This window comes from Lampetra planeri, chromosome 57, assembly GCF_965212315.1.
Source record: "Lampetra planeri chromosome 57, kcLamPlan1.2.h2, whole genome shotgun sequence".
Taxonomy (NCBI): Eukaryota; Metazoa; Chordata; class Hyperoartia; order Petromyzontiformes; family Petromyzontidae; genus Lampetra; species Lampetra planeri.
Window position 1 is genome coordinate 4765432 of NC_136163.1, and position 27297 is coordinate 4792728.

The 27297-nt window shown below is 53.8% G+C and overlaps 2 protein-coding genes across 2 annotated transcripts; one reads left to right on the top strand and one right to left on the bottom strand.

The window, feature by feature from the left end:
• The first annotated feature begins 560 nt into the window (after positions 1-560).
• Positions 561-4731, top strand: LYRM2 (LYR motif containing 2). Its single transcript, XM_078618490.1, has 3 exons — positions 561-662; positions 2121-2261; positions 3727-4731. The coding sequence occupies exons 1-3, from the start codon at positions 630-632 to the stop codon at positions 3802-3804; spliced, it is 252 nt and encodes an 83-aa protein (XP_078474616.1). The 5' UTR covers positions 561-629; the 3' UTR covers positions 3805-4731.
• Positions 4732-11840: 7109 nt separating this feature from the next.
• On the bottom strand, positions 11841-25803 carry LOC144735901 (gamma-aminobutyric acid receptor subunit rho-2-like). Its single transcript, XM_078618481.1, is given in 13 exon segments — positions 11841-12619; positions 13491-13687; positions 14307-14459; positions 15044-15184; positions 17267-17349; positions 18530-18753; positions 19163-19230; positions 21478-21581; positions 23746-23893; positions 23896-23941; positions 25526-25675; positions 25677-25725; positions 25727-25803. Coding segments are annotated over 13 exon segments (1764 nt in total). The 3' UTR covers positions 11841-12295.
• Positions 25804-27297: the final 1494 nt, after the last annotated feature.

Here is a 27297-nt window from a genome sequence, read left to right on the forward strand (position 1 = left end):
GTTCTAAAGAAAACACATTCCTGTGGAGGGAGCTGGTAGGAACGTTGGGTTTCTCGGTCAATGGCCAGGGTCAACGGCGGCGTGGTGTATTCCGCAAATATGCCTGACTGAGGGTGGGCACAAGCCGGCGTGAGTAGGTTAAACGTTGAGTTTTATAAGGGCACCACGGGGTGACCAGCCCCACCCAGCCCCACCCCTCCCACCCCCCACCCAGCCCCTCCCTGCACGACGGATACAATAATCCCCTGTGGGCTGGTGTAACCAGGAGGTTCCTACCAGTATCAACACTGAACTGGAGAATCCAACAGGCTGATGGATTAAACGCTTATTTTGTACGCATACGTGGAGGGCTCAAAAAGGAATTGTGCTTATATTTGCCGATAAACTTTACAATTAAGACAGCCGTCGTCATTATAAAGCAACACGGCCCGTGTTTACACTGCCAATGCTGTGGATGGAAACATCTCCATAAACCCCTCTAATTATGGATAATATTCGGTCGCAAAAGCCAACGACTTCGCGTTAAAACCGAGGACGCATCACATTTTTGAAACGCGTTATTTTGCTCCACCCCGCCCCAATCCCCCGCGAGCACCCGTAGCACGTGGACACTCGATTGCGATCAGCTGATGGCGTCACCGGGCATCCCCACGTTGAAGCAGGTCGGGGGGAGACGTTCAGGGGACGTTCGGAGGACGTTCGGGGGAGACGTTCAGGGCACGTTCGGGCGACGTTCGCGGCGGCACTTATTGACGGTGGCACGCGGGTTGACGTGCAGCGGTTTGCTAATCCACTGCTGGATGAACGCCTCCCCACTTGGGCCGTCCAGAGGGACCTCCTAATGAGGTTATCCTGCACCTCGAGAATATCGCGTCTTGCCGGGACGTTGAAAGTTCCGCAGTTTTTTTGGGGGGCAAGTTGCGTTCCCCACTGTGACGGTATATTTCTGAGGTGTTATAATGAATCACCGTTACCAAGTGGCCCACGTTTGTTGCTGTTGTTGTATCTCAAGGTTGTACGGACCACACCGCAGCCACAACGATCGGTTCGAGTTGGTGGAAGCGAGAGAACAGACGTTAGAGGAGCATAGAAGTAGGGTACAGCGGTGGAGTTTTGCGGGGAAACCCCCCCCCCCCCCACCACTGTATTGGCCCCCCCACCAAGGGGGCCCGGGGCCACCCCCGCCCCCATCCAAAGCCTTCAAACTAAACCGGACGCATGAAACACAAGAATAGGTTTTACCCTTTTCAGCAGTAAAACAAGAGTTGCGTTTAGACGTTCAAACACCGAACAGAAACCTTTTGCAAGAAATCAAGTTACTGCATTGACTACACTACTAGTGTTGAACATGCAAACAAAGCACGCTCTGATTATAATCTATGCATTGCAATGTTCGCCTTTTGGCGGTTTTAAAAAAAAAACTTGTCTGACTGGTAGTGAGATGAGGCCCTAAAGGCTGCTGTCTCTCTTGTGTAGGTTAATTAGTTTCGAAGACAATACACAGATTGAGAGTTTCCAATAACACCACGAGAAATTCGCTGCCTCCGCGCATTGGAGACCACCTGGGGAAGATTCCAGGCACGCGTTGACAATGATGATGAAACAAGTGGAAACTGACTTTTTGAAGCTATTTGTTATCATGTCACTGTGTTAATCGTTCTTTTCCCATTAAAAACGATAATCCCATGTAAGTGTTAACATTTTTAAATCCTTTATATTAAGTTCGCTTGCTTGCTTACGACCGTGCAAATCTTTCGGTAGTTTTTTAACCCACTTCCCGTGATCCAATCGAGCTGACATTTTCCACACAGACTCGTTGTGCGTGACAATTAATGTTCGTGAAAAAAAATCCAAAATTTTACACTTTTTAGGACAAAAATATATTTAATGACCAATTGCTTAAGGTGCAATGCAATCATCTGACCCATAGGTGGCAGCCATCTCAAGCCAGAGGACGAGAGGACTCTAGCCGCCACGCATATAAAGGATTTATAGTGACAAACTTTGTTTTTACGGGTTATACTTATTTTAAGCCTTTGTAGTGATCATCGTAGCGGTGGTCTCGTTGGGCTGAGCCTCGGTGCCTGTGGTGTTGGACCCCCTTCCCTCCCACCCCGCAGTTTCTTCACCGGCAGAAAGTTCTCTCTCTGTACCGAGCGATGCTGAGAGCCATCCGCCAGGTGCCCGACCGCCACTACCAGGTGTACCTACAGGAGTCGGCGCGGCACGAGTTCAAGATGAACAAGGAGGAGACAAACGAGGTGAATAGACAGGCCGTGGGCTTTAATCATCATCGTCGTCGCCTTACTCCGCACGGACCATCGGATTGTCAACGTCATCATCGATGCACTTGGCTCCAGCATTTACTGAACACCGTTTTTCCAATGCCTCCGCCAGCATCGCTTTACTCGGCATCGCTCAACAACATTTGCCAGTAACCCCCATGAACATCATTGTCTTTCTCGTAATTTATCAGTCGATCATCATCATCGTCATCATCGTCGTCAATACCGTGATGAAGAGCGGGATAATTGGACAGATGGGATCCATTTTATTATTTAAATCGTTGCACCGGGGCCCATGCTAACCACACTACACCAAAGATAAAGATCCCCGTATAGCCTTGACCTACTGTTGGGGCAAGTGCTGTTAGCGAGTAGCACCTACGAAGGCCGGCACGGCACACGAAGGGGTGGGTGGCCAGCACCATGCCCGGCCGCCTTTGTCTCACCTGTGACGATGTTTACACACCACACCAGGTACTAATTTGAGGCTGAGTCGACCTAGGGGAGGCCCAGGACCGGTTCAGATAATTTGTCACTGGTGTTGGCAATGAGCAGGAATCGAACTCGGGTCTCCAGGTTCGTAGCGCAGCGCGCTAACCGCTGCATTACCGCTCCCGACACTACACCACCCAGACCACCACCACCACCCAGACCAGCACCACCACCACCACCCAGACCAGCACCACCACCACCACCCAGACCACCACCACCACCCAGACCAGCACCACCACCACCACCCAGACCAGCACCACCACCACCACCCAGACCAGCACCACCACCACCACCCAGACCAGCACCACCACCACCACCCAGACCACCACCACCACCACCACCCAGACCAGCACCACCACCACCACCCAGACCAGCACCACCACCACCACCCAGACCACCACCACCACCCAGACCACCACCACCACCACGCGGTGATTGCCATTAACAGGCGAGTCACCCTGTACTATTGAACCGACATCGTTGTTATCATCATCATTGTTATCATCATCATTGTAATGGGAGACTCACGAGTTGATTGAGCTCAATATCCCGTAACCATTCAGGCCCATCACCTGCGGCGAGTCGATTAATTATCGTGATCCGATTCAGCAATGTATTTTCGTCTATAATTTTTATGTACGTACAATGAACTCCTCTCGCACCGTACGTAGCCAACCGTGCGAATCGGAGGTGCGGGGGAAGGACAGCAAAAAACTGTCTCGTTTGCATTGTTGCTACATTTTCGTCGTCGCGTTGGGTTTTTGTTCGCTCCTGACACTTGCGTGCGCGAGCATCTCACGAGAATCGACGACGATCGCCAAACCCACGATGCCATCGCACCATGCCTGGGGAGATGACCTGGGGAGATGACCTTCGTCGGTGACCTCCGTCGGTGACCTCCGTCGTTGTCCGGCGCGTTTAACGGCGGTGGCGTGCGCGCTCCGTGCAGGACGCGGTGAGGATGGCGATGACTCGGGGGAACGCGCAGCTGAAGGAGCTCCAGAAAATCATCCGCCTCTCCAAGTGAGCGACCGGTGGAGGTGGCACGGTGTGGGGGGGGGGGGCACGCCTGCGGCCCCACCGCGACAGGACGTCGCGATGTCCTCCCGGCCCACACGGCGCGTTGACGAGATCGTGACTCCGAGGGGGCGGCGGTGGGCGGGGGAGGCCACAGGAATTGACGATGTGGACACCGTTTTTTTTTCACTCTCAACAAGTCACCGCCGGGAATACGTCAACAATGGACCCCAAAGCGAGCGAGCTGAGAACAAGCACCGCCAATGAAGTCAACATTGCCGGACTATTTTTCGATTTAAAGCTTTCGTGACTGCAGGGATTCATCTTCTTGGTTCTTTCGGTAAAGTCACGTAGAAGGGAGATAATAAAATAATAAAAATAAAACATGATATAATAATTCTCACGACGTTTCGGCCACAATGCAAGCAGCCGTCTTCAGGTGGAGAACAGGTCTGTCGACGGCAGCTTGCATTGTGGCCGAAACGTCGTGAGAATTATTTTATTATGTTTTATTTTTATTATTTTATTATTTCCCTTCTACGTGACTTTACCGATAGAACCAAGAAGATTGCCGGACTAATACATTGCAAGGTCGCACGGATCACACTGGTCTACAACTTTTTGGGACGTCGTCTGCTTTAGAGATTAAATGTGCTGCCTATTATGGATTTTGATGTGCTGAATTGAGATATGACAATTTAACAACTGTTTGGCTACTTTTCCCAAGATATTTAAGTTTTTACATTTTAAGTCGATGTATATTGTGTAGATAGTCGAGTTTTACTCATGAATTGTAAACCTGGGTCTTTCCATGTGTGCTTTACATGATAATATGTCACCTGTCCTGTTCACGTAACACTTAAAAAAATCAGCAAAAGGGTTATATAAATAAAATGTATTATGAAACAAAAGGCAATACATTATCATGTGTCTATAAGTACATAGCTTAGCCCTTATTCAGTGTCTACTCGGCGCTGCTTGGCTTGTCTCTTGTATTCGTTAAATGGAGCATCTCTTGTCACTGTCCGGCATTAGTCTGCAAGCAGTGATGGGCTCCATTTGCCCGGAGAGCGTTTCTCCATCGTCGCAATCTCCTGGTGACATCGCTCGCCATGATCGTCGCTCGGAAGTTCGGTGGAAAAAAATCTCGATAAGAGTGCAAACAATGTATCTTTAGTGAAATGTTGCAACCAAGGCTTGTGTATGCCTTGAGGTTTTCCACCAACTCCCTGTAGTTGTCTGCCGAGTTGTTTCCGAGAAAATGTGTGGCCACTAACTGGAAGGCGTTCCATGCCGTCTTTTCCTTGCCACGCAGTGCACTGTCAAATGCATCGTCTCAAAGAAGTTCACAAATCTGAGGACTGACAAAGACACCTTCCCTTATCTTAGCTTCACTTAACCTTGGACATTTTCCACGGAGGTGCTTGAAAGCTGCTTGTGTTTTGTCCATGGTTTTGACAAAGTTCTTCATCAGACCCAGCTTGATGTGTAAGGGTGGTAACAAAATATTCCTTGATTCAACAAGTGGTGGATGCTGAACATTTTTCCTCTCAGGCTCCAATGACTTTCGGAGTGGCCAATCTATCTTGATGTACGACTATCCCATTCGCAGAGAGAACAGCAGTACTTTGTGTATCCAGACTTGCAGACCAAGCAAGAGAGCAACAACCTTCAAATCGCCACAAAGCTGCCACTGATGTTGGTCATAGTTTATGCACCGCAAAAGTTGTTTCATGTTGTCATAGGTTTCCTTCATATGGACTGCCTGACCAACTGGAATTGATGGCAGCAAAAGACTGAAAGCCTCCAGTAGAGGGTTTATTTGGGTGGGGGGGGGGGTTAGATCGCGTAAATATATAAATGTGTCGTTAAAACCCGCCACCACCCGACACGGCCAACTAGTTTGACACGTCGGCTTTCGCGACCAATATTATTCATAACAAAGGTTTTTGGGTTAGATCGCGTTATTTATAAATGTGTCGTAACCCTCCACCACCCGACACGGCCAATCAGTAAAAAAAAGTGTCACGTTGACAAAAGACAAAATAGTTCACTACTTTAGCCCACCGGTGTGTTGAAGAGTGAATCCACGACATTTACAATTTTTGAGTAGTACGACGTTTCGTCAGTAACTAAAACCGGCTTTGTTCTTTGCCTTCGAAATCAATTAACGGAATCTCGATTTCGCTCCCTTATCCGAGCAGCAGCACCACCAGCTTTCCCATTCGTGACAGCCGCGGATTAAGAGGCAGCTGCGGGGGAGAGGGGAGGGGGGCACACCGGAGACTCGGCGATAACGATATTAAATCGTTCCACGATTCGTGACGATTATCGCGATATCGATTGTACTATACTGGACTGGACTATACTGGACTGTCCTGGGCTGGACTGTCCTGGACTGAAGACCCGGAGCAGAAACGGAGGTGCGTTTTTATTTAATTTTATTTTACAGAGAGAGGCGGGCCAATCACGGGCAAGAACATCGCACGGAAGATGCAGCTAATTATCTCTTTACACCGATGGACAATTAACACTGGTAGGAACCTCCTGGTTACACCAGCCCACAGGGGATTATTGTGTCCGTCCGTCCGTCGTGAATTCAAAAATGGGACGGGTGGGGCTGGGTGGAGAGGGGAGGGTGGGGAGGGGCTGGGTGGGGAGGGGAGGGTGGGGAGGGGCTGGGTGGGGAGGGTGGGGCTGGATGGGGGGATGGGAGGGGTGGGGAGGGTGGGGAGGGGCTGGTCACCCCGTGGTGCCCTTATAAAACTCAACGTTTAACCTACTCACGCCGGCTTGTGCCCGCCCTCACAGTCGGCCATATTTGCGGAATACACCACGCCGCCGTTGCCCCTGGCCATTGACCGAGCAACCCAACGTTCCTACCAGCAGCTCCCTCCGCAGGACAATGTGTTTAAGAATACCCCCACACACGCGCGCGGTGCGACTGCGATCGACAATCTCAAACCATGGCCACACAGAGTAAGGACGACACTTTGCCCGCTTGCAGCATTCGCCGGCAAAGATTCTGACAGTCCCCCAGGCAACTCCTGGAAGCCGTCAGCTGTGTCTCCACTCGCCCACCTCGGCGTAGACACAGACACACGCGTCTTTCTGATCGACGAAGGAAGCCACTGGCAGCGATGCAACTTTTAAGCGATCTCGGTTGGAAACCCATTTCTTTGCAACTGCAATTTTGCGTAAAAGGTTTGGTTGTCACCATTGGAACCTCATTTGCCAGTAAAAAATATGATAATTTGTGTAAATGCTTACCCCGAGCTCTCATACTCTGATGGTGCATTGTCTTTGAGTTGTGCGCCTTTTGGCGTCATCTGGTCCAACCCATGTGAGACTAGGCTCTAAGGAAAGCTGTCTCGGGTGTGGACCAATCAACTTCAAGGACAGTGCATACATTATCAGAGTTATGTTTTTTGTTTGCATTATGACTGCAGGTATTGTGGTCTATGCAAACATGACTCCTTGTAAAAAAGGTGTCAGTTTTGTTGCCAGATGGAAGGGTAAAAAAACAATTATCAGGTTTGGTTGTCCTTCGCGCGCTCCTCCGATTAGCCCGGCTGGCAACGTACGGCGCGAAAGAAGTTCAGCATGCATGCGGACATACGACGGGGGAATAGGTGGAGGCAAACAACGAATGCCTTGAGCCTGACGCTGGAGCAAGGGGCACAGGGCCCCGAGAGCATGGACGGCTGGCTGGGGGAAGGGAGCTCAATATTATGGGGACACACGAGGAGAATGGGCGACCGAGCGAAGGTTGACCGGGGGGTTTCCACGGAAATACTTGGAGTGAGATGAGAGTAGAGTGAGATGAGAGGGGAGAGGTAGGTGAGTGCGTGGAGGGGAGTAGAGTGAGACGAGAGGGGAGAGGTAGGAGAGTGCGTGGAGGGGAGTAGAGTGAGATGAGAGGGGAGAGGTAGGAGAGTGCGTGGAGGGGAGTAGAGTGAGATGAGAGGGGAGAGGTAGGAGAGTGCGTGGAGGGGAGTAGAGTGAGATGAGAGGGGAGAGGCGGGAGAGTGCGTGGAGGGGGGTAGAGTGAGATGAGAGGGGAGAGGAGAGGCAGGAGAGTGCGTGGAGGGAGTAGAGTGAGATGAGAGGGGAGAGTCGGGAGAGTGCGTGGAGGGGGGTAGAGTGAAATGAGAGGGGAGAGGTGGGAGAGTGCGTGGAGGGGAGTAGAGTGAGATGAGAGGCAGGAGAGGTAGGAGAGTGCGTGGAGGGGAGTAGAGTGAGATGAGAGGCAGGAGAGGTGGGAGAGTGCGTGGAGGGGAGTAGAGTGAGATGAGAGGCAGGAGAGGCAGGAGAGTGCGTGGAGAGGTAGTGGAGGTGACTCACTATTTTGAAGGAGGTGAGTGAATTGTCGGCTAAAGTCGCCAACAGCAACGCAACTTGACGAGCGCCATCGTGACCCCCCCTTCCCCTTGACCTCCCCTCCCCCTCCGGCTTTAGTTGGGGGATCGTTAAAATACACGGGGGAGGGGGGGGGAGCAGGGGGAGCGACAAGCTCATGATCGCAGTTGAGAGCTCGGGGGTGGGGGCGCCGAGCGGGGGGGGGGGGGGTGGCACGGAGCCCCCCAGCTGCGGGGACCCAACGCAACCCCCCCTCCCCGCTCCTCCCCCCTCGTTCCTCGTGGAGTCCCCCGTGGGGAGGTGAGACCCCGGGAGTTGTCGGCGCTCCTCCGCGTTGCTCGCACGGCCACGCGGCGGGCGGGCAGCAGAGGTCGCAATCGGGTACCCGATACCCGGTTACCCCGTACCCGGCCGAGTACGGGTACGGGTAGGCCGTGAGTCACTGGTGAGTCACCGTTTGTCACTCATTTCCCAACGTCTTGTCTCTTCTCACAATTCAAGTCCCTAGAATCAACCCACCCGCGCCTGCAACATGGCTTCATCCCAGAGGTCGCAATCGGGTACCCGTACCCTACCCGATACCCGGCCGGGTACGGGTAGCCGGGTATCGGGTAGGGTACGGGTACCCATTTATGACCCTGGTGCGGCCGGGTACGGGTACGGGTAAGGAATCAAAACCCGTTTGCGACCTCTGGCGGGCGGACGGCTCACCGGCACCTCCCGATGGGCGCGGTTGGCTACGTACGGCGTGCGAAGGAGGTTCGACGCGCGCACATCGGGACCTGGCACAGGAGTTCGGACTCGGAGAGTTCCTCCCCGGACGGGTCTCCGGGAGTCCAAGGTCACCGAGCAGCCCACAAATATGATAATTGTTTTTTTACCCTTTTATCTGGCAACAAAACTGACACCTTTTTTACAAGGAGTCATGTTTGCATAGACCACAATACCTGCAGTCGTAATGCAAACAAAAAAAAGGTGTCAGTTTTGTTTGCCAGATAAAAGGGTAAAAAAACAATCAACCATATTTCAGCCCACAAATGTTTGAACTTTTCGGGTCTCGAGCATCGGCGGGTCCCGCGAATCCGCGAGGAAGTCCGTCGGTTTCGGCGCCGGCGAGTTCCGCGGTTGCCGGGCCCCGCGCCCTCCGTGTCCGCGGGGAGTCCTCGGAGTTCAACATCCCTCGAGCGGCGTGGTTTGCGAGTGGAGCCACTGCATCCCCAGGGTGCTTGGAGCTCCACAGTCGTGGAGTCTCGGAGATTTCAGAGTCCCACATCTCCGGGTGCTCGAGTCGCAGGGGGTCCCATGAGTCCAAGATTGTCCGATGTCTCCCTCCGCGCTCTCAACTGGCTACCCATGGCCAGTAGGGTCACACACAAGATCGCCTGCCTCTGCCACAATGCCTTCATATCCACCTGCCCGCCGTACCTTTCTTCATTATTGACAACTTGCAGCTCAGCACACGGCAGATGCCTGCGCAGCGCGACTCACGACCTCCTCTTGATACCAAGATCCAGGATGGTCACTGTGTCTATGCGCCGCTTCTCGTTGGCAGCCCCAACAGTCTGGAACGCCATCATCCCTCTGCACATTCGCAGCATCACCTCAATCGCCTCCTTCAAGAGACTTAAAAACTCGCCTCTACAGTCACGTGCTTTCGAGCGACTCTGAGCTTGGCTCCGCGCCTCTGAGTTGCGGCCACTACGTCTGCAAATTTGCGCGCGTAACAAATTGAACTATTATTATTATTAACGTTTTTGGCGACGTTGGGAGTGGCGAGTAGCCAAGAGGGGGCCCATAAAGACCACGAATATTGATTAATGTTCAGTTTGCGGGGGGGGGGGGGTACGACTATACGGCTAGCAGTCACTGAGAGTGGGAGGTGGGGGGGGGAGCAGCTGCCTGCCTGCCCCCATTACGTTCCCAAGCGATACCCGTGACTCTGCGGACCTCACACGGTCACCGTCATCATAATAATAATAAACAACGTCGATCGTTTACGCAGGGAAGCCTCGCCGTGCCTCCAGGCTGTACTTAGGGGGCGGGAGGCGCCGTCTCTATTGAGATGTCTTGCCAATCCCATCTGAAATCGGGAGAGTTTTCCTTCGCGTGGCAGGAAAAGCGGAGGAACCCGGAGAAAACCCACGCGCGTACGGAGGGGGACAATTTGCAACGCTCCGCACGGATGGATTCAAGAGTCCATTGCTGTACCACCCCGACTTCTGGTCACCTTGCATCGGCTGGCCTGTAACAACCTGGCATCCTCTAGCAAGTCTCAAATCCAACGACGCGTGGCCGTGTCACAGATGGCTTGTTCCCTCGCGAGAAACCCACTTGCTTTACTGCCTTGCTCACGCCACTGCTTGTGGAGGGGCTTGTCGGGGAACAACTCTCGAGGGGTACCTTGGCCTACTCTTCTACGACCGCCCAGATCTCTTCGAAGACGTGTTAATATCCCCACTCTACCCCGCCGCACACGACCTGACGATCATACGCCGGAGACTGCGGTGTAGTACCCACGACTGGGTGGACAGGGGTGGGGGTTAAGACTTTTATAAACTCCTTTCTACTGCCGTGCCCGGAGATCCGGGTCAGACCTCTGGATTTCCAGTCCAGCGTGCTAATCGTTGGCCCCTACAGCATCCTCAAGAGTAATGCTGCCACATTTCTTCGGGAGGCTCAGCCGGGTCACACGGTGAGCTGACAGCCTCTCCCTTCGCCACGGTGGTGAGATGTTAACTACCTCGCCTGGTGTACAGGAGGTCGTGGGGTGCGATCCCGACCCTGATGCCTGCTGCTGTATATTTGGAGTTTGCGTGTCTCTCTCTCTCTCCCCATGGTCGCGTGGATTTTTCTCCGGGTCCTCCGGTTTCTCCCTCCGCATTTGGCTGCTATAAATGTCCACGTGATAAGCCACCTCATTGGGATATAATAGGCAGATCACTTACGGAAAAGAGCGATATAGTTCAGTAGGCCTTACCTGGTAGAAAAAAAAAGTACGAGTGAAATAGTTCTCCAGCCCCACCCACTTTTCCATGTGCCACACCCACTCAGTGCATTGGCCCCGCCCACAGATCATGTAGCCCCGCCCACTGATCATGTAGCCCCGCCCACAGTTCATGTAGCCCCGCCCACTGATCATGTAGCTCCACCCACTGACCATGTAGCCGCGCCCACAAATCATGTAGCCCCACCCACTGATCATGTAGCCCCGCCCACTGACCATGTAGCCCCACCCACTGATCATGTACCCCCGCCCACTGATCATGTAGCCCCGCCCACTGACCATGTAGTCCCGCCCACTGCCCATGTAGCCCCACCCACTGATCAGGTAGCCCCGCCTACTGATCGGGTAGCCCCGCCCACAGATCAGATAGCCCCGCCCACTGATCAGGTAACCCCGCCCACTTATCAGGTAGCCCCACCCACAGATCATGTAGCCCCGCCTACCCCCATATCACGAGTGAAGCATAATGCTGGTAAAATGTACAACCCGGACAAAAATTGACATTTTCGCAAAGAGCTTCGGGAACACGAGGACATCCGTTCTGAAACCGCCGCCGATTGCTCGTGGCATATCAGGTTATCCATAGCAGTTTTTAAATATATAAATGTGTTGTTAAACCCGCCACCACCCGACACAGCCAGCTGGTAAGGCCTGTCACGTAATCAAAACGTGCAAGCCAGTTTACCCTCCAGCACACCGGTTGCGTGCTGGAGGGTAAACCCACAACATTTACTACTCGAGTACTTGTGACCTTTCCATTTCGAAAAGTGCATTGGTTTAGCCATGTTTGTTTGTTGTAGTACAGAGTTAGACTGATGGCCTTAATCTAAGTTGTCTTGTGGTTGTTGTTGTTGTTTGACTTGCATCCCACTGGGATTTTTGCACACAGCGTTGGTGTACGGTGCTTTTTTCTGCAATATTTTGCTGTCTTTTCTTGGATTTTCTGTTTGCACTTAGTCACATATTCACTTTAAGATGTTTTTTTTGTTCATGTTTTTTGTTTGTTGCGGTCGCACCCGATTCAAGAGCCGAATGGCTCACAGGGCTACACCTAATAAATGAACCTGAACTTGTCAGGGTGTGAGGCGGCGTGTGGCCTCACGCATTCCCGGCCCTCCCAGCCGCCGCTGCCAGGCCGCTAGGACAGCACGGCCCAGTAGACGACGTTGAAGAGGATGTACGACGCTGGGAAGAGAACTCGCGAGTACGAGTCGATGGCGTGCGACCGCTGCAGGATGACGTCGCCTGCCCGGGCCAGGCACTCGCGCTGCCGCTCCAGGTAGCGCCCGCCACGGCCCAGAACGCCGCGCCCGGCGGTGCCGCCGCCGCCGGGCGGGGCGGACGGGGCCGCTGGTGCCGGCGGGTCGCCCAGCAGGGCCATCGAGCCGCGGTGGCCGCCGGGACGGGCTTGCGCGTCGTACGGCAGAGGCACGGGCTGCAGGGAGACGCAGGCGTTCATGATCTGGGGAGGGGGAAGGAGGGGGGAGAGACGGAGGAAGAGAGAGGGAGGTGGCGGGGGGCACAGTCGTCTGTGGGGTCTGTGCAAGGCTGATGGATAATTCGCTGGTCCTATCCCTACTACCACCCTACATTTAACCCTTCACCCCTATTCATATCCCTATCACCATCCCCTAACCCTACCACTTATACCGTCTCCTACCCCTATCTCCATCACTATCACCATTCCCGAACCCTACATTTAACCCTTCACTCCTACCCCTATTCCTACCCCGATCAACAGTCCCTAACCCTACCACTTATACCTTCTCCTAATCCGATCCCTATCTCTACTTTTCACCTATCCCTACCCCCAACACCATCCCTATAACTTGCCCGAATCCTTCCCCTAATCCTTCATCTTTGCCATACCTCTACGCCAGGGGCCAGCAATTCGCGGCTCCGAGGTGCATGCGGCGGCTCTTTGAGGACCGCCGCCTCGTGGCGTTGTTTGTTGAGGACACCCACCCATCGCGCAATCACCGCAGTGCGTCGCTGCGCTCGAAATATCGATTTGCTTTTTCGTCATTCAGACGCTGTCTTCTCGACAGACCTGCTCTCCACCTGAGGACGGCTGCTTGCGTTGTGGCCGAAACGTCGTGAGAATAATTTTATTATGTTTTATTTTTATTACTTTATTATTTCCATTCTACGTGACTTTACCGAAAGAACCAAGAAGATGATATCGATTTGCCTTTTATTTTTGTCCACCAAAAATTCGAAAACAAAAAACAACGACGACCCCTGGCCTACACCCTACCACATCACTATCCTTAGCTCTCACCACCACCGCCCCCTCACCACCACCGCCCCCCCTCCCGCGCCGCCATCCTCACCCTCTTCCAGGCGCAGCGCTGGCGCCGCTCCTGCAGAGTGCTCAGGTAGTTGATGGCCGCGTACTCGAGCACGGAGAGGAAGACGAAGACGAAGCTCGTCCACAGGTAGACGTCCACCGCCTTCACGTAGGAGACGCGCGGCATGGACGCGTTGACGCCCGTGATGATGGTGGACATGGTGAGCACGGTGGTGATGCCTGCAGCGGGGGAGAGACACGGGGGAGTTGACGCCCGTGATGATGGTGGACATGGTGAGCACGTGGTGATGCCTGGAGCATGCATGTTGAACTTCTTTCGCATCATACGCAGCCATTCGTGCTAATCGGAGGTGCGGGGGAGACGCAGGGAGACACTGGCATGGTGATGAGCACCATTATGATGCCTGGAGCAGCGAGATGCGGAGAGGCACGGGGGGACACGGAGAGACACGGGGAGCGTCGGTGAACGAAACCCATGATAAGGTCGCACTCATTACACACAGAGTTCTTGCCACAAATCAACCACGACACCTTCCTCATCTCGTCATCATCACGCAAACTCCGGTCATCCCCGCAGCAGCTTTTTGGCTAACGATCGAACAAAGGCGGCGGTGGGGTCACCGCATCGCGCGGCGCTTTCAGATGCGCTTCTGCAGCCGTCCGGAACGCCCTTGCCTTCCGACACCAGCACGGTTGGCTACGTACGGCGCGAAAGAGATCCAAAGTTCGTGCGCACGAGACGCAGGGAGGGACACGGGAGGGACACGATGGAGACGCGGGCGAGGGACAACCGCGGGCACCGGTAGTGCCGACGCGGTGAGAGGGGGTTGGCGCTGACCCAGGGAGACGCGAGCGGGGACGGCGCGGCGGTCGATCCAGAAGGAGACCCAGGAGAGCATGACCATGAGCAGCGCGGGGAAGTAGGTCTGCAACAGGTAGAAGAAGACGTGACGGCGCAGGGTGAAGCTGATGAAGAGGCGGTTGTACCAGCCTGCGCACGCACAGAGAGACAAAGATCCCCCGTGTAGCCTTGCCAGATTGTTGGGGCAAGTGCTGTTAGCGAGCACATATGAAGGGCGGCACGGCACAGTAAGGGGGTGGGTGGCCAGCACCACGCCCGGCCACCTTTGTCTCCCCCGGTGGCGATGTTTACACACCACGCCAGGTACTCGTTTAAGGCTGAGTCAACCTAAACGCACGCACGCACACGAAGCATGGGACACACGCACACACATGCACGCACGCATACACACAAAGGCATGGGGAGAGGGACACGGGGAGATGGACGACACACGTGGGGAGAGGGAAACGGGGAGGGGGACGTGGGGAGAGGGACACGTGGAGATGAACGACACACAGGGAGAAAGACACGGGGAGGGGGACGTGGGGAGAAGGACACGTGGAGATGAACGACACACAGGGAGAAAGACACGGGGAAGGGGACGTGGGGAGAGGGACATGTGGAGATGAACGACACACACGGAGAAAGACACGGGGAGGGGGACGCGGGGAGAGGGACACGGGGAGATGGACGACACACGTGGGGAGAGGGACACGTGGAGGGGGACGCGGCACCTGTGCTGCTGTAGAAGGCGAGGCGCGACGTGGTCATGAACTCTTGGATGAGGAACTGGGAGAGGGAGATGTCCTCGTCCATGGAGAGAGAGGCGTTGCCGTTTTTCCAGTAGAGCATCAGGTCGTCCTCCGTGTAGGCATCTGCACGTCCCCCGCACATCGCGGCACGCGTCACTCGACCTCCCCGGCGGCGTTTCGTTTTGTCAACGCCGGAACCCTCGGTCGCAACGGTGTCCCCAGGGGAAGAAAAATCCTAAAAGCCAGGCGATGCCGGTGATGAGACTCATTAAAGTTCGGTTGATTTTGTTTAACCCGGTGAGAAGTCGAGAGACCAGGTTTAGTCTCATTTGCGTCGCAGTGGCGAGACGCTAACTATCTCCCGTGGTATACAGGAGGTCGTGGGTTCGATCCCGTGTCTCTCTCCCACAGTGGTAAGATGTTAACTACCACACGTGGTCTACAGGAGGTCGTGGGTTCGATCCCGTGTCTCTCTCCCACAGTGGTAAGATGTTAACTACCCCGCGTGGTCTACAGGAGGTCGTGGGTTCGATCCCGTGTCTCTCTCCCACAGTGGTAAGATGTTAACTACCACGCGTGGTCTACAGGAGGTCGTGGGTTCGATCCCGTGTCTCTCTCCCACAGTGGTAAGATGTTAACTACCCCGCGTGGTCTACAGGAGGTCGTGGGTTCGATCCCGTATCTCTCTCCCACAGTGGTAAGATGTTAACTACCCCGCGTGGTCTACAGGAGGTCGTGGGTTCGATCCCGTGTCTCTCTCCCACAGTGGTAAGATGTTAACTACCCCACGTGGTCTACAGGAGGGTCTGGGTTCGATCCCGTGTCTCTCTCCCACAGTGGTAAGATGTTAACTACCCCACGTGGTCTACAGGAGGTCCTGGGTTCGATCCCGTGTCTCTCTCCCACAGTGGTAAGATGTTAACTACCCCGCGTGGTCTACAGGAGGTCCTGGGTTCGATCCCGTGTCTCTCTCCCACAGTGGTAAGATGTTAACTACCCCGCGTGGTCTACAGGAGGTCGTGGGTTCGATCCCGTGTCTCTCTCCCACAGTGGTAAGATGTTAACTAATAGTAGGTTTTTACCCTTTTAACTGGTACAAAACTGACACCTTTATTCAAGGCATCATGTTTGCAATGACCACAACACAAGTAGTCAAAAAAGCAAACAAAAAGAAGCAACTCTGATAAGGATGATAATATGCACTGTCCTTGAAGTTGATTGGCCCACACCCGAGACGGCTTTCTTTAGAGCCTAGTCTCCATTGGTGTAGGATGTTAACTACCCCGCGTGGTCTACAGGAGGTCCTGGGTTCGATCCCGTGTCTCTCTCCCACAGTGGTAAGATGTTAACTACCCCGCGTGGTCTACAGGAGGTCGTGGGTTCGATCCCGTGTCTCTCTCCCACAGTGGTAAGATGTTAACTACCCCGCGTGGTCTACAGGAGGTCCTGGGTTCGATCCCGTGTCTCTCTCCCACAGTGGTAAGATGTTAACTACCCCGCGTGGTCTACAGGAGGTCGTGGGTTCGATCCCGTGTCTCTCTCCCACAGTGGTAAGATGTTAACTACCCCGCGTGGTCTACAGGAGGTCCTGGGTTCGATCCCGTGTCTCTCTCCCACAGTGGTCGTGTGGATTTTTCTCCGGGTCCTCCGGTTTTTCCCTCCACATTCAGAATCGCCGTGCATTGGGGAGTATTTGGCTGCTGTACATTTCCACACAAAAAGCCCCGTGACGATTTTCGTGACGATTTTCGTGACAATTTTCTTGACGATTTCCATGACGATTTTCGTGACGATTTCCGTGACGATTTTCGTGACGATTTCCGTGACGATTTTCGTGACGATTTCCGCGACGATTTCCGTGACTATTTTCACGACGATTTCCGTGACAATTTTCGTGACAATTTTCGATGGTAAATTTAAAATCCCCGACTCATTACACCCGGGTATGTCCCGCAACCTCCTGCCAGTAGCGAGCGCCTTTGACGCTTCACGTGATGGGCTCGAAGTGTACCTAGCCTGGCACAAGCACTTTGGTGACGTGACCACAACTAAGTGGCGAATGGCGGCTGTAGTTGCTGTTGCTGTTGTGTTGGTATCCAAGTCAACCCTTCAATGTAATAAACACGGTTCAGACCGATCGTCAGCCTATCCTATCAATTGATGGTCTATCCACGAACCCTTCCCCTCATCCCAACCCGAACTCACAGCTCTCCAGCTCCAGGGCGCACGTCTGCGTGTCCAGAGGGAACCGGCTCAAGTCCATGTTGCACATAGCCGTCACCGTTATCCTGCATGACAACAACAACAAAAACAACAACAACAGCAACAACAGCAGCAACAGCAACAATAACAACAACAAAAACAACAACAACAAAAACAACAATGACAACAACAACAAAAACAACAATGACAACAATGACAACAACAACAAAAACAACAATGACAACAATGACAACAACAGTAGCGGCAACAACAACAGAAATGGCAACAACAACAGCAGCAACAATAATAATAGCAGCAATAACAAGACACAATAGTACAGTAGTCAATGTCAACCCAACGTTGAAGGTCTCCCCACAAAAGTTGTTGGTCGTGGTTATGGTTGAGGTGATGCGGTTATGGTTGAGGTTTTGTGGTAATGGCTCTGCTTAGATTGTGATTGCTGTGGTTAAAAATGTGGTTGTTGAGTTTGTGTCATTATAGACGGCCCCGTCTAGACGTACCGCCCCACCCAGACGGCCCCGTCTACACACACCGCCCCACCCAGACGGCCCCTTCTAGACATACCGCCCCACCCAGACGGCCCCGTCTAGACACACCGCCCCACCCAGACGGCCCCGTCTAGACACACCGCCCCACCAAGACGGCCCCGTCTAGACACACCGCCCCACCGAGACGGCCCCGTCTAGACACACCGCCCCACCAAGACGGCCCCGTCTAGACACACCGCCCCACCGAGACGGCCCTGTCTAGACACACCACCCCACCAAGACGGCCCCGTCTAGACACACCGCCCCACCCAGACGGCCCCGTCTAGACACACCGCCCCACCGAGACGGCCCCGTCTAGAAACACCACCCCACCAAGACGGCCCCGTCTAGACACACCGCCCCACCCAGACGACCCCGTCTAGACACACTGCCCCACCAAGACGGCCCCGTCTAGACACACCGCCCCACCCAGACGACCCCGTCTAGACAAACCGCCCCACCCAGACGGCCCCGTCTAGACACACCGCCCCACCCAGACGGCCCCGTCTAGACAAACCGCCCCTCCCAGACGGCCCCGTCTAGACACACCGCCCCACCAAGACGGCCCCGTCTAGACACACCGCCCCACCAAGACGGCCCCGTCTAGACACACCGCCCCACCAAGACGGCCCCGTCTAGACACACCGCCCCACCCAGACGGCCCCGTCTAGACACCAAGAAGGAGGCCCGGTCGTCACGGGAGACGCGGGGCGCTCACCTCATGCTGTACAGGACGCGCCCCTCGGGGTAGACACGCAGCATCACGTTGTCGGTGGTCGTGTCGTGGATGAAGGAGCGCTTGGAGTGCACAAAGAAGACGTCGGGCACCCAGATCTTCTTGACGAGGCGGCTGTCGAAGGTCATGCTGCGGTTGCTGGAGCTGGGGAAGGCCAGCCGCTCGTCCCGCCACGTGTGGCGCACAAACAGCGTCATCGTGAAGTCCTGCACGGTGCGGTCGTCGTTGGCATCATCATCGTTGGTATCATCATCATCGTTGGCATCATCATCATCATCATCGTTGGCATCATCGTTGGCATCATCATCATCATCATCGTTGGCATCATCATCATTGGCATCATCATTGGCATTATCATCATCATTGGCATCATCATCATCATCGTTGGCATCATCATCATTGGCGTCATCATTGGCATTATCATCATCGTTGGCATCATCATCGTTGGCATCATCTTCATCGTCAATCGGTCGAGCACTGGACCCCCCCCCCCCTCCCCGTCAATCAACCCCGGCAGCCCTACGTGGAGCGTGTCGCAACGCGGTGAAGGGTGAGCGAAGGGGGGACGAGAGCGAGGGTGAGTTTGCCGGTGAGTGGGCGTTGCGTCCTCCTCACCATGTCCACCTCGGAGATGCTGTCGATGCTCTCCACCTGCACGTCGAGGCCGACGGGGATAGCGGGGCCTGGCGGGACCACACAGCATTCACCGTCACCGCGACCGCTGCTACAGCGTGGATGCTGGAGCAAAGGAGTGCCGTACAACAATTCATTTTTGCCTCGTTGGCCCCTTCCTGCCCAGAACGCGGCCCTGAAAGACCAATCGCTGTGCACGTCTGTAGGTCTCTCAGCAGGGCTGTGGGTCTCTGTGTCTGTGGGTCTCTGTGTCTGTGGGTCTCTGTGTCTGTAGGTCTCTCAGCACGGCTGTGGGTCTCTGTGTCTGTGGGTCTCTGTGTCTGTGGGTCTGTGTGTCTGTGGGTCTCTGTGTCTGTGGGTCTCTGTGTCTGTGGGTCTCTGTGCTGTGGGTCTCTGTGTCTGGGACTCTTGTCAGGTTTATGGGTCTCTCTGTCTGGGTCTCTTTGTCTGTGGGTCTCTGTGCTGTGGCTCTCTGTGTCTGGGTCTCTGTGTATGTGGGTCTCTGTGTCTGTGGGTCTCTGTGTATGTGGGTCTCTGTGCTGTGGGTCTCTGTGTATGTGGGTCTCTGTGTCTGTGGGTCTCTGTGTCTGTGGGTCTCTGTGTCTGTGGGTATCTGTGATGTGGGTCTCTCTGTCTGGGTCTCTGTGTCTGTGGGTCTCTGTGCTGTGGGTCTCTCTGTCTGGGTCTCTGTGTATGTGGGTCTCTGTGTCTGTGGGTCTCTGTGTATGTGGGTCTCTGTGCTGTGGGTCTCTGTGCTGTGGCTCTCTGTGTCTGGGTCTCTGTGTATGTGGGTCTCTGTGTATGTGGGTCTCTGTGTCTGTGGGTCTCTGTGTATGTGGGTCTCTGTGCTGTGGGTCTCTGTGTATGTGGGTCTCTGTGTCTGTGGGTCTCTGTGTCTGTGGGTCTCTGTGTCTGTGGGTATCTGTGATGTGGGTCTCTCTGTCTGGGTCTCTGTGTCTGTGGGTCTCTGTGCTGTGGGTCTCTCTGTCTGGGTCTCTGTGTATGTGGGTCTCTGTGTCTGTGGGTCTCTGTGTATGTGGGTCTCTGTGCTGTGGGTCTCTGTGTATGTGGGTCTCTGTGTCTGTGGGTCTCTGTGTCTGTGGGTCTCTGTGTCTGTGGGTCTCTGTGCTGTGGGTCTCTGTGTATGTGGGTCTCTGTGTCTGTGGGTCTCTGTGTCTGTGGGTCTCTGTGTCTGTGGGTATCTGTGATGTGGGTCTCTCTGTCTGGGTCTCTGTGTCTGTGGGTCTCTGTGCTGTGGGTCTCTCTGTCTGGGTCTCTGTGTATGTGGGTCTCTGTGTCTGTGGGTCTCTGTGTATGTGGGTCTCTGTGCTGTGGGTCTCTGTGTATGTGGGTCTCTGTGTCTGTGGGTCTCTGTGTCTGTGGGTCTCTGTGTCTGTGGGTCTCTGTGTCTGTGGGTATCTGTGATGTGGGTCTCTGTGCTGTGGGTCTCTGTGCTGTGGGTCTTTGTGTATATGGGTCTCCGTGTAAGTGCAACGAAAAGAAGGAATGGAATAATATGGGAGAGGCCTTTGCTCGACCGACAGCAGCAACAACAACAACATTCAACACGCAATCGTGTAAAAATCGCATTACAATAAATAATGCATTATACCGAGTAAAGCACAGTCCGCGATAACACGCGAGACGCGTACGCAGGCCTGAACAAAGACTGAGGCGTGTCGGTGGCATCTAGAAGCATCCGGCAGCATCCCACCCTTGCGTGACGATGACGCTACGCCGAGGCAGCCGTTCGACCGCTTATTCCTACTCGCGCGGCGACGTCGTTCCGGTCACTCGATCGCGTTACATTCAATTCGCGTCCGCGTCATTAAAAAAACACACACGCTTTCCCTAACACAATCGCAATCGTCGTCGCGTTACGACCGAATGGCGTCGTGAAATACACCGGCAGAAGGGACCGTACCCCAGAGGTCGCAACCGGGTACCCGATACCCGTACCCTACCCGATACCCGGCTACCGGGTACGGGTACCCGTTTGCGACCCTGGTGCGGCCGGGTACGGGTAGACCGTGAGTCACTGGTGAGTCACCGTTTGTCGCTCATTTCCCAACGTCTTGTCTCTTCTCACAATTCAAGTTCCTAGAATCAACCCACCCGCGCCTGCAACAAGGCTTCATCCCAGAGGTCGCAATCAGGTACCCGATACCCGTACCCTACCCGTACCCGGCCGGGTACGGGTAGGGTACGGGTACGGCCGGGTACGGGTACCCGTTTGCGACCCTGGTGCGGCCGGGTACGGGTAAGGAATCAAAACCCGTTTGCGACCTCTGGCGTACCCCCAAAGCCGGGCCTCATGGTGAAGTCGTGCTCCCCGATCCGCAGCTGTTGCTCGGACTTGGTGGTGCGGCTCCGCGCCCCGTCCGTCCGCCTGCCGTGGCGGCTGGGTTAGCGACGGGGTGGGGGGGGGGAGAAAAAGACACGGGGAAGGTCACGGGGGGTCACGGGGTCACATTTTAAAGCAACGCACTCCAAAGTCGCGGCCACAGTTGTCAGCGTCGTCGTCGTCGTTATCAACAAACAATCCCACGTTGGATGGAAGCCTCCCCAAGCTGTCTCTGTCTCTCACGGCTTCAAGATGCCACAGTGAATCCACGATGCGTCAGGTGACACAGGATCGGCGAGGGGGGGCGGAAATTGAATAGGGCCCCCCATATTTAAATCCTTCCTTGCACAAGCGGCCCATGCTAACTACGCGACACCTGAGTTTGTTTGACACGGTGATAGAGAGGGTTGCCACCTTTTCGAGTTTGAGCCGGAGAGTCCGGAGGTTGGCACACGTGTTCAGGTGGCATGGATTGATTTGTGACTGAGATCTGCTAGCGGGCGTCGTCCCGTTTGACTTTATTGCAGGAAGAACTGCACAGTGTTGATACCGGACCTCGAGTGCCGACTGAGAAATGTGTCTGGGTTTGGGCTGTGGAGAATTTTCTGCCATTCACCCACCCACCTATCCACCCACCCACCCTCTCATCCACCCTCTCACCCACCCACCTATCCACTCACCCACACTCTCACCCACCCTCTCACCCATCCACCTATCCACTCACTCACCCACCCTCTCCCCCACCCACCCTCTCACCCACCCTCTCACCCACCCACCTATCTACCCACCCAACCTTTCACCCACCCACCCTCTCACCCACCCTCTCACCCACCCACCTATCCACTCACCCACCCTCTCACCCACCCTCTTACCCACCTATACACCCACCCACCTATCCACTCACTGACCTATCCACTCACCCACCCAATCACCCACCCTCTCACCCACCCACCTATCAACTCACCCACCCTCTCACCCACCCTCTTACCCACCTATACACCCACCCACCTATCCACTCACTGACCTATCCACTCCCCCACCCAATCACCCACCCTCTCACCCACCCACCTATCAACTCACCCACCCTCTCACCCACCCACCCACCTATCCACCCACCCTCTCACCCACCCACCCACCCTCTCACCCACCCACCCACCCTCTCACCCACCCTCTCACCCACCCACCTATCCACTCACCCACCCTCTCACCCACCTAAACACCCACCCACCTATCCACTCACTCACCTATCCACTCACCCACCCAATCACCCACCCTCTCACCCACCCACCCTCTCACCCACCCTCTCACCCACCCACTAACTCACACACTCACTACGGATGCCACCTGTCCGTGGTTAACCAAGAGAGTCTGGGAATTGGCATCTGTATTCGGGTGGCAGCAGGAACTGATTCTTCCGGCATAAATAAATATTCTTATCCGAGTGGTAGCAGGAACTGATTCCCCCCAGTATAAATATTCTGATCTGGATGGCAGCAGGAATTAATTCCTCCGGTATAAATGCACGGGTCGGCTACGAACGGTGGTGCAAGAAGCTCAAGATGCACGTGCACACCAAAATTAAATATTCCAATTCTGTACTCTGGTTTTTTCGGTAAAGTCACCTATATAAACACGTTGACTCGTAATAACTCTCTTCACACGCCTCAGTCATTTTGCTGGAGCAGTCAACACCTGATGACGGTTGCTTGTGTTGATTCCGAAACGTCGTGATTTAATTTACTTTCTCTTCTTCTTGGTTCTTTCGGTAAAGTCACGTAGAAGGGAAATAAATAAAAAACATAATAAAATAATTCTCACGACGTTTCGGCCACAACGCAAGCAACCTGAGGACGGCTGCTTGCGTTGTGGCCGAAACGTCGTGAGAATTATTTTATTATGTTTTATTTTTTTATTACTTTATTATTTCCCTTCTACGTCACTTTACCGAAAGAACCAAGAAGTTGAATCCCTGCAGTCACGAAAGCTTCAAATCGAAATTTATTTTCTCTTCTTTACCCACGTGACTTTACCGAAATAACCAAAGAGTATGGACCCTTGCAGTCGCGAAAACTTCAAATCTAGAATTCCAATTCTGATCTGTGTGCAAGCCCGGAGAGCGGCGTGTTTGCTGTGTACGCGACGCAGCTCCGATGACGGACGCGAGCTCCGCCGAGTTCGGAACCGTCGGTGGCCCACCAACGACCGCGCCGCACGGCCGCACCTCAGATGAGGGGCGGAGGGCACTGCCGGGGTCGCCCGCTCGCCCGGCGGCGCCGGCCGCGGCTCGCGCCGGCACGCCACGGCGGTCACGCCGGCTAGGAGGAGCCACGCCAGCCGCAGGGCGCGCGCCATCACCGCCGCCCCGGGACGACTCGATCCGGCGCCACGACCCCCTCGGCTGCCGGCCGCCACCAACCCTGCGGAGCGATCGAACCCCGCCGCCTGTGTGAAAGAAACGAAATGAAGGAGCAGGAACGAAAATGACGCGTAACTTCAACGGCATTGGATGAATGCGAGCGCATTCTGGAACCGGCTTCGACGTTCATCGCCTTATTGGGAGAAGCAGGTTTGAACAAACGATCCTTGTGGTGGTACCCCCGGTGTACCAAATAACACTAAATGGCCGAGGCAATTCAATATTTTATTTCTGGGACACTATTTTTTCCCAGGGGTGTACTCAACTCCGCGACTGGGGCACCGATCAATCCGAAATCGGTGGTGCCACTCCGCAATGTCGAAACGCCAAACATCAGCATGACAAAATCCGTTGTCGAAAAATTAATCGTGTACAGCTCGTCGAGATGAGTCGATGGCCGCCATCGCCGACCATCGACAGACTAACAGTGACTGCTTCACGGACATTGTGCGAGAGCCGGGGCACTACGGTTCCCCCGGGGTACCGCCATGAGGTTCAAATGTTGTCTAACTGTCAGGTAGTCTTCTTGGTTCTTTCGGTAAAGTCACGTAGAAGGAAAAAAAAAAACATAATTAAATAATTCTCACGACGTTTCGGCCACAACGCAAGCAGCCGTCCTCAGGTGGAGAACAGGTCTGTCGAGAAGGCAGAGTCTGTTTTCCACCTGAGGACGGCTGCTTGCGTTGTGGCCGAAACGTCGTGAGAATTATTTTATAATGTTTTATTTTTATTATTTTATTATTTCCCTTCTACGTGACTTTACCGAAAGAACCAAGAAGATGAATCCCTGCAGTCACGAAAGCTTTAAATCGAAAGGTCAAGTGGTCTTTAGGCAAGGACTGGTTTCGACATCGTCTCGTCAGCAGAGTCAGGCTCGCTTAAACCGATGCCGGTGACCTGCTCGATGTTGAGAGGGCGAGGACCTTATCAGGAAGCCGTGGCTCGCGCGACGTGTAACAACACTTCATGTGTAGGGAAATATGTGTGGAGGCGTACCGCCTGCTCAATGACGACGCTAATGACACGGCCAATGTTAAACACGTACTTTCAAGAGGTTGACTGAGGAATGCATGGAGTTATGTAACATACGCAGGTCAAAGACAAGCATTCAAACCGGGCTCGGCCAGGCTGGACACGCCAATGGCTTTACGGGCGTGTACATTAAAGACCGGCGTCTGGCTTTATTTATGATGAGGGGGAAAAAAACTATTGAATGTTAAAAAAGTGAATCATTCAGGCACCGCTTTTGGTTGTCAAACCCACCGGTGACATCGACGCACTGTGACGGTCACCCGGTACACGTGACCCACGCTGGTGCCACGCTGCTTTGTTGGGTTTGTGGTTAGAACCAACGTTGGAGCCAAACGTCGCCCCAACGTTGGAACCAAACGTCATCCCAACTTTGGAGCCAACGTCTTTCCAACGTCGGCGCAATGTTGGAACCAAAGTTCCGCCAACGTTGTAATCAACGTTTTCCGAACGTTGGGACCAAACGTCGCCCCAACGTTGGAACCAAACGTCGCCCCAACGTTCGCACGCCGTCCGAAAACCGCGTGTCCGAAGTCAAACGGCACAAATCCCCAACTCGCGCCCCCCCTCACCTGCTCACGCACGCTCTCGGTCCGCCTCCATCTCCGTTTACCGCCACCACGTGGTGGTGGTGAAGGTGTTCGCGGTGTCGTGGTGTCGATGATCGTGATCGTGGTGTTGGTCGCAGACACGCAGCCTCATGCCCCAGCGGGTGCAGTAACCCTCCTCCTACTCCTGCTCGAGGCGGATTGACGATAAGAGCCTGCGCCTCTCTTGGCGATGGGAGTCAGCGGCTCTAATCGGCTTTGTCGGTGAAATCCGCTTAACCGCCATCTGCCTCCCCCCCCCATCACTACGCCGTCTCCCTCTCCTCTCGACCGGCGCAGCGTGATGCCGACCACGCAAATCGTGCACGCGATAGCCCAGCGCCTTGTTGTCAATCCACCGCTGGATGACGGCGGGGGAGTGGAGGGGTGGCAATACATGCGTGGCCACCCCTTCCACACACAATGACAAACCACAATGAAGTGATGATTGGTGATGCCGCTTCTGCTGTTGCGTAGGCCAGTGGTTTGGTACGAGCACAAACGACAACACCGAACAACTCAACAGTTGCTACGTCGCCGTCGGCTTTTTAAAATCCTTTATATTAAGTTCGCTTGCTTGCTTGCTTGCGTGCTTGCTTGCTTGCTTACGACCGTGCAAATCTTTCGGTCGTTTTTTAACCCACTTCCCGTGATCCAATCGAGCTGGCATTTTCCACACAGACTCGTTGTGCGTGACAATGAATTTTCGTGAAAATTTTTTTTCAAAATTTTACACTGTTTAGGGAAATTTAAAAAAAAAAATTTAATTACCAATTTCTTAATGGTGGCAGCCATTCATCTGACCCATAGGTGGCAGCCATCTCAAGCCAGAGGACGAGAGGACTCTAGCCGCCACGCATATAAAGGATTTATAGTGAAAAACTTTGTTTTTACGGGTTAATTATTTATTCTTTCCATTAGCGCCCTGGCTACCGCGAACGACAATTAATACCTCGAATTGAGCGGCGCATTACCCTGTGAGACAAATGCTCTTAAGCCGGAGGACGCGGAGAAAAATCCACGCGACCACATCGGAGACCAAATACACCGCAAACTGCGAATATGCAAATGCACAAAGCCTATTACAATACTCTTTGGTTCTTTTGGTAAAGTCACGTAGGTATAAAAAAAATTGATTTAAATACAATTTTATTTATTTCAATAAATGTTGTTTATTTTCTACCCACGTGACTTTACAGAAAGAACCAAAGAGTATGGATTCCTGCAGTCACGAAAGCTTCAAATCAAGATCGTATTACAATAGTTCTATTTCGGTATCTAAGTGGGGTGGACATAAATAGATAACCCTGCGTACATAACAATGATTGAATGCCTTCTTGGTTCTTTCGGTAAAGTCACGTAGAAGTAAAATAATGAAATAATAAAAATAAAACTTTATAAAAAAATTCTCACGACGTTTCGGCCACAACGCAAGCAGCCGTCTTCAGGTGGAGAACAGGTCTGTCGAGAAGGCATTCAGACTCTGCCTTCTCGACAGACCTGTTCTCCACCTGAAGACGGCTGCTTGCGTTGTGGCCGAAACGTCGTGAGAATTATTTTATTATCTTTTATTTTTATTATTTTATTATTTTCCTTCTACGTGACTTTACCGAAAGAACCAAGAAGATGAATCCCTGCAGTCACGAAAGCTTTAAATCGAAAAATGATTGAATGTTTGGTAAGCTTGTAAATCGACTGCTGGATGTGTCCACCCCACCCCCCGGCTAAGAACTTGGAATAT

Bases quoted from the DNA above. Each gene is read 5' to 3' on its own strand.
- LYRM2 (XM_078618490.1), top strand. From the start codon at position 630: ATGGCGTCACCGGGCATCCCCACGTTGAAGCAG. The intron at 663-2,120 runs GTCGGGGGGAGA...CCCACCCCGCAG, and splicing joins GCATCCCCACGTTGAAGCAG to TTTCTTCACCGGCAGAAAGT. The intron at 2,262-3,726 runs GTGAATAGACAG...CGCTCCGTGCAG, and splicing joins ACAAGGAGGAGACAAACGAG to GACGCGGTGAGGATGGCGAT.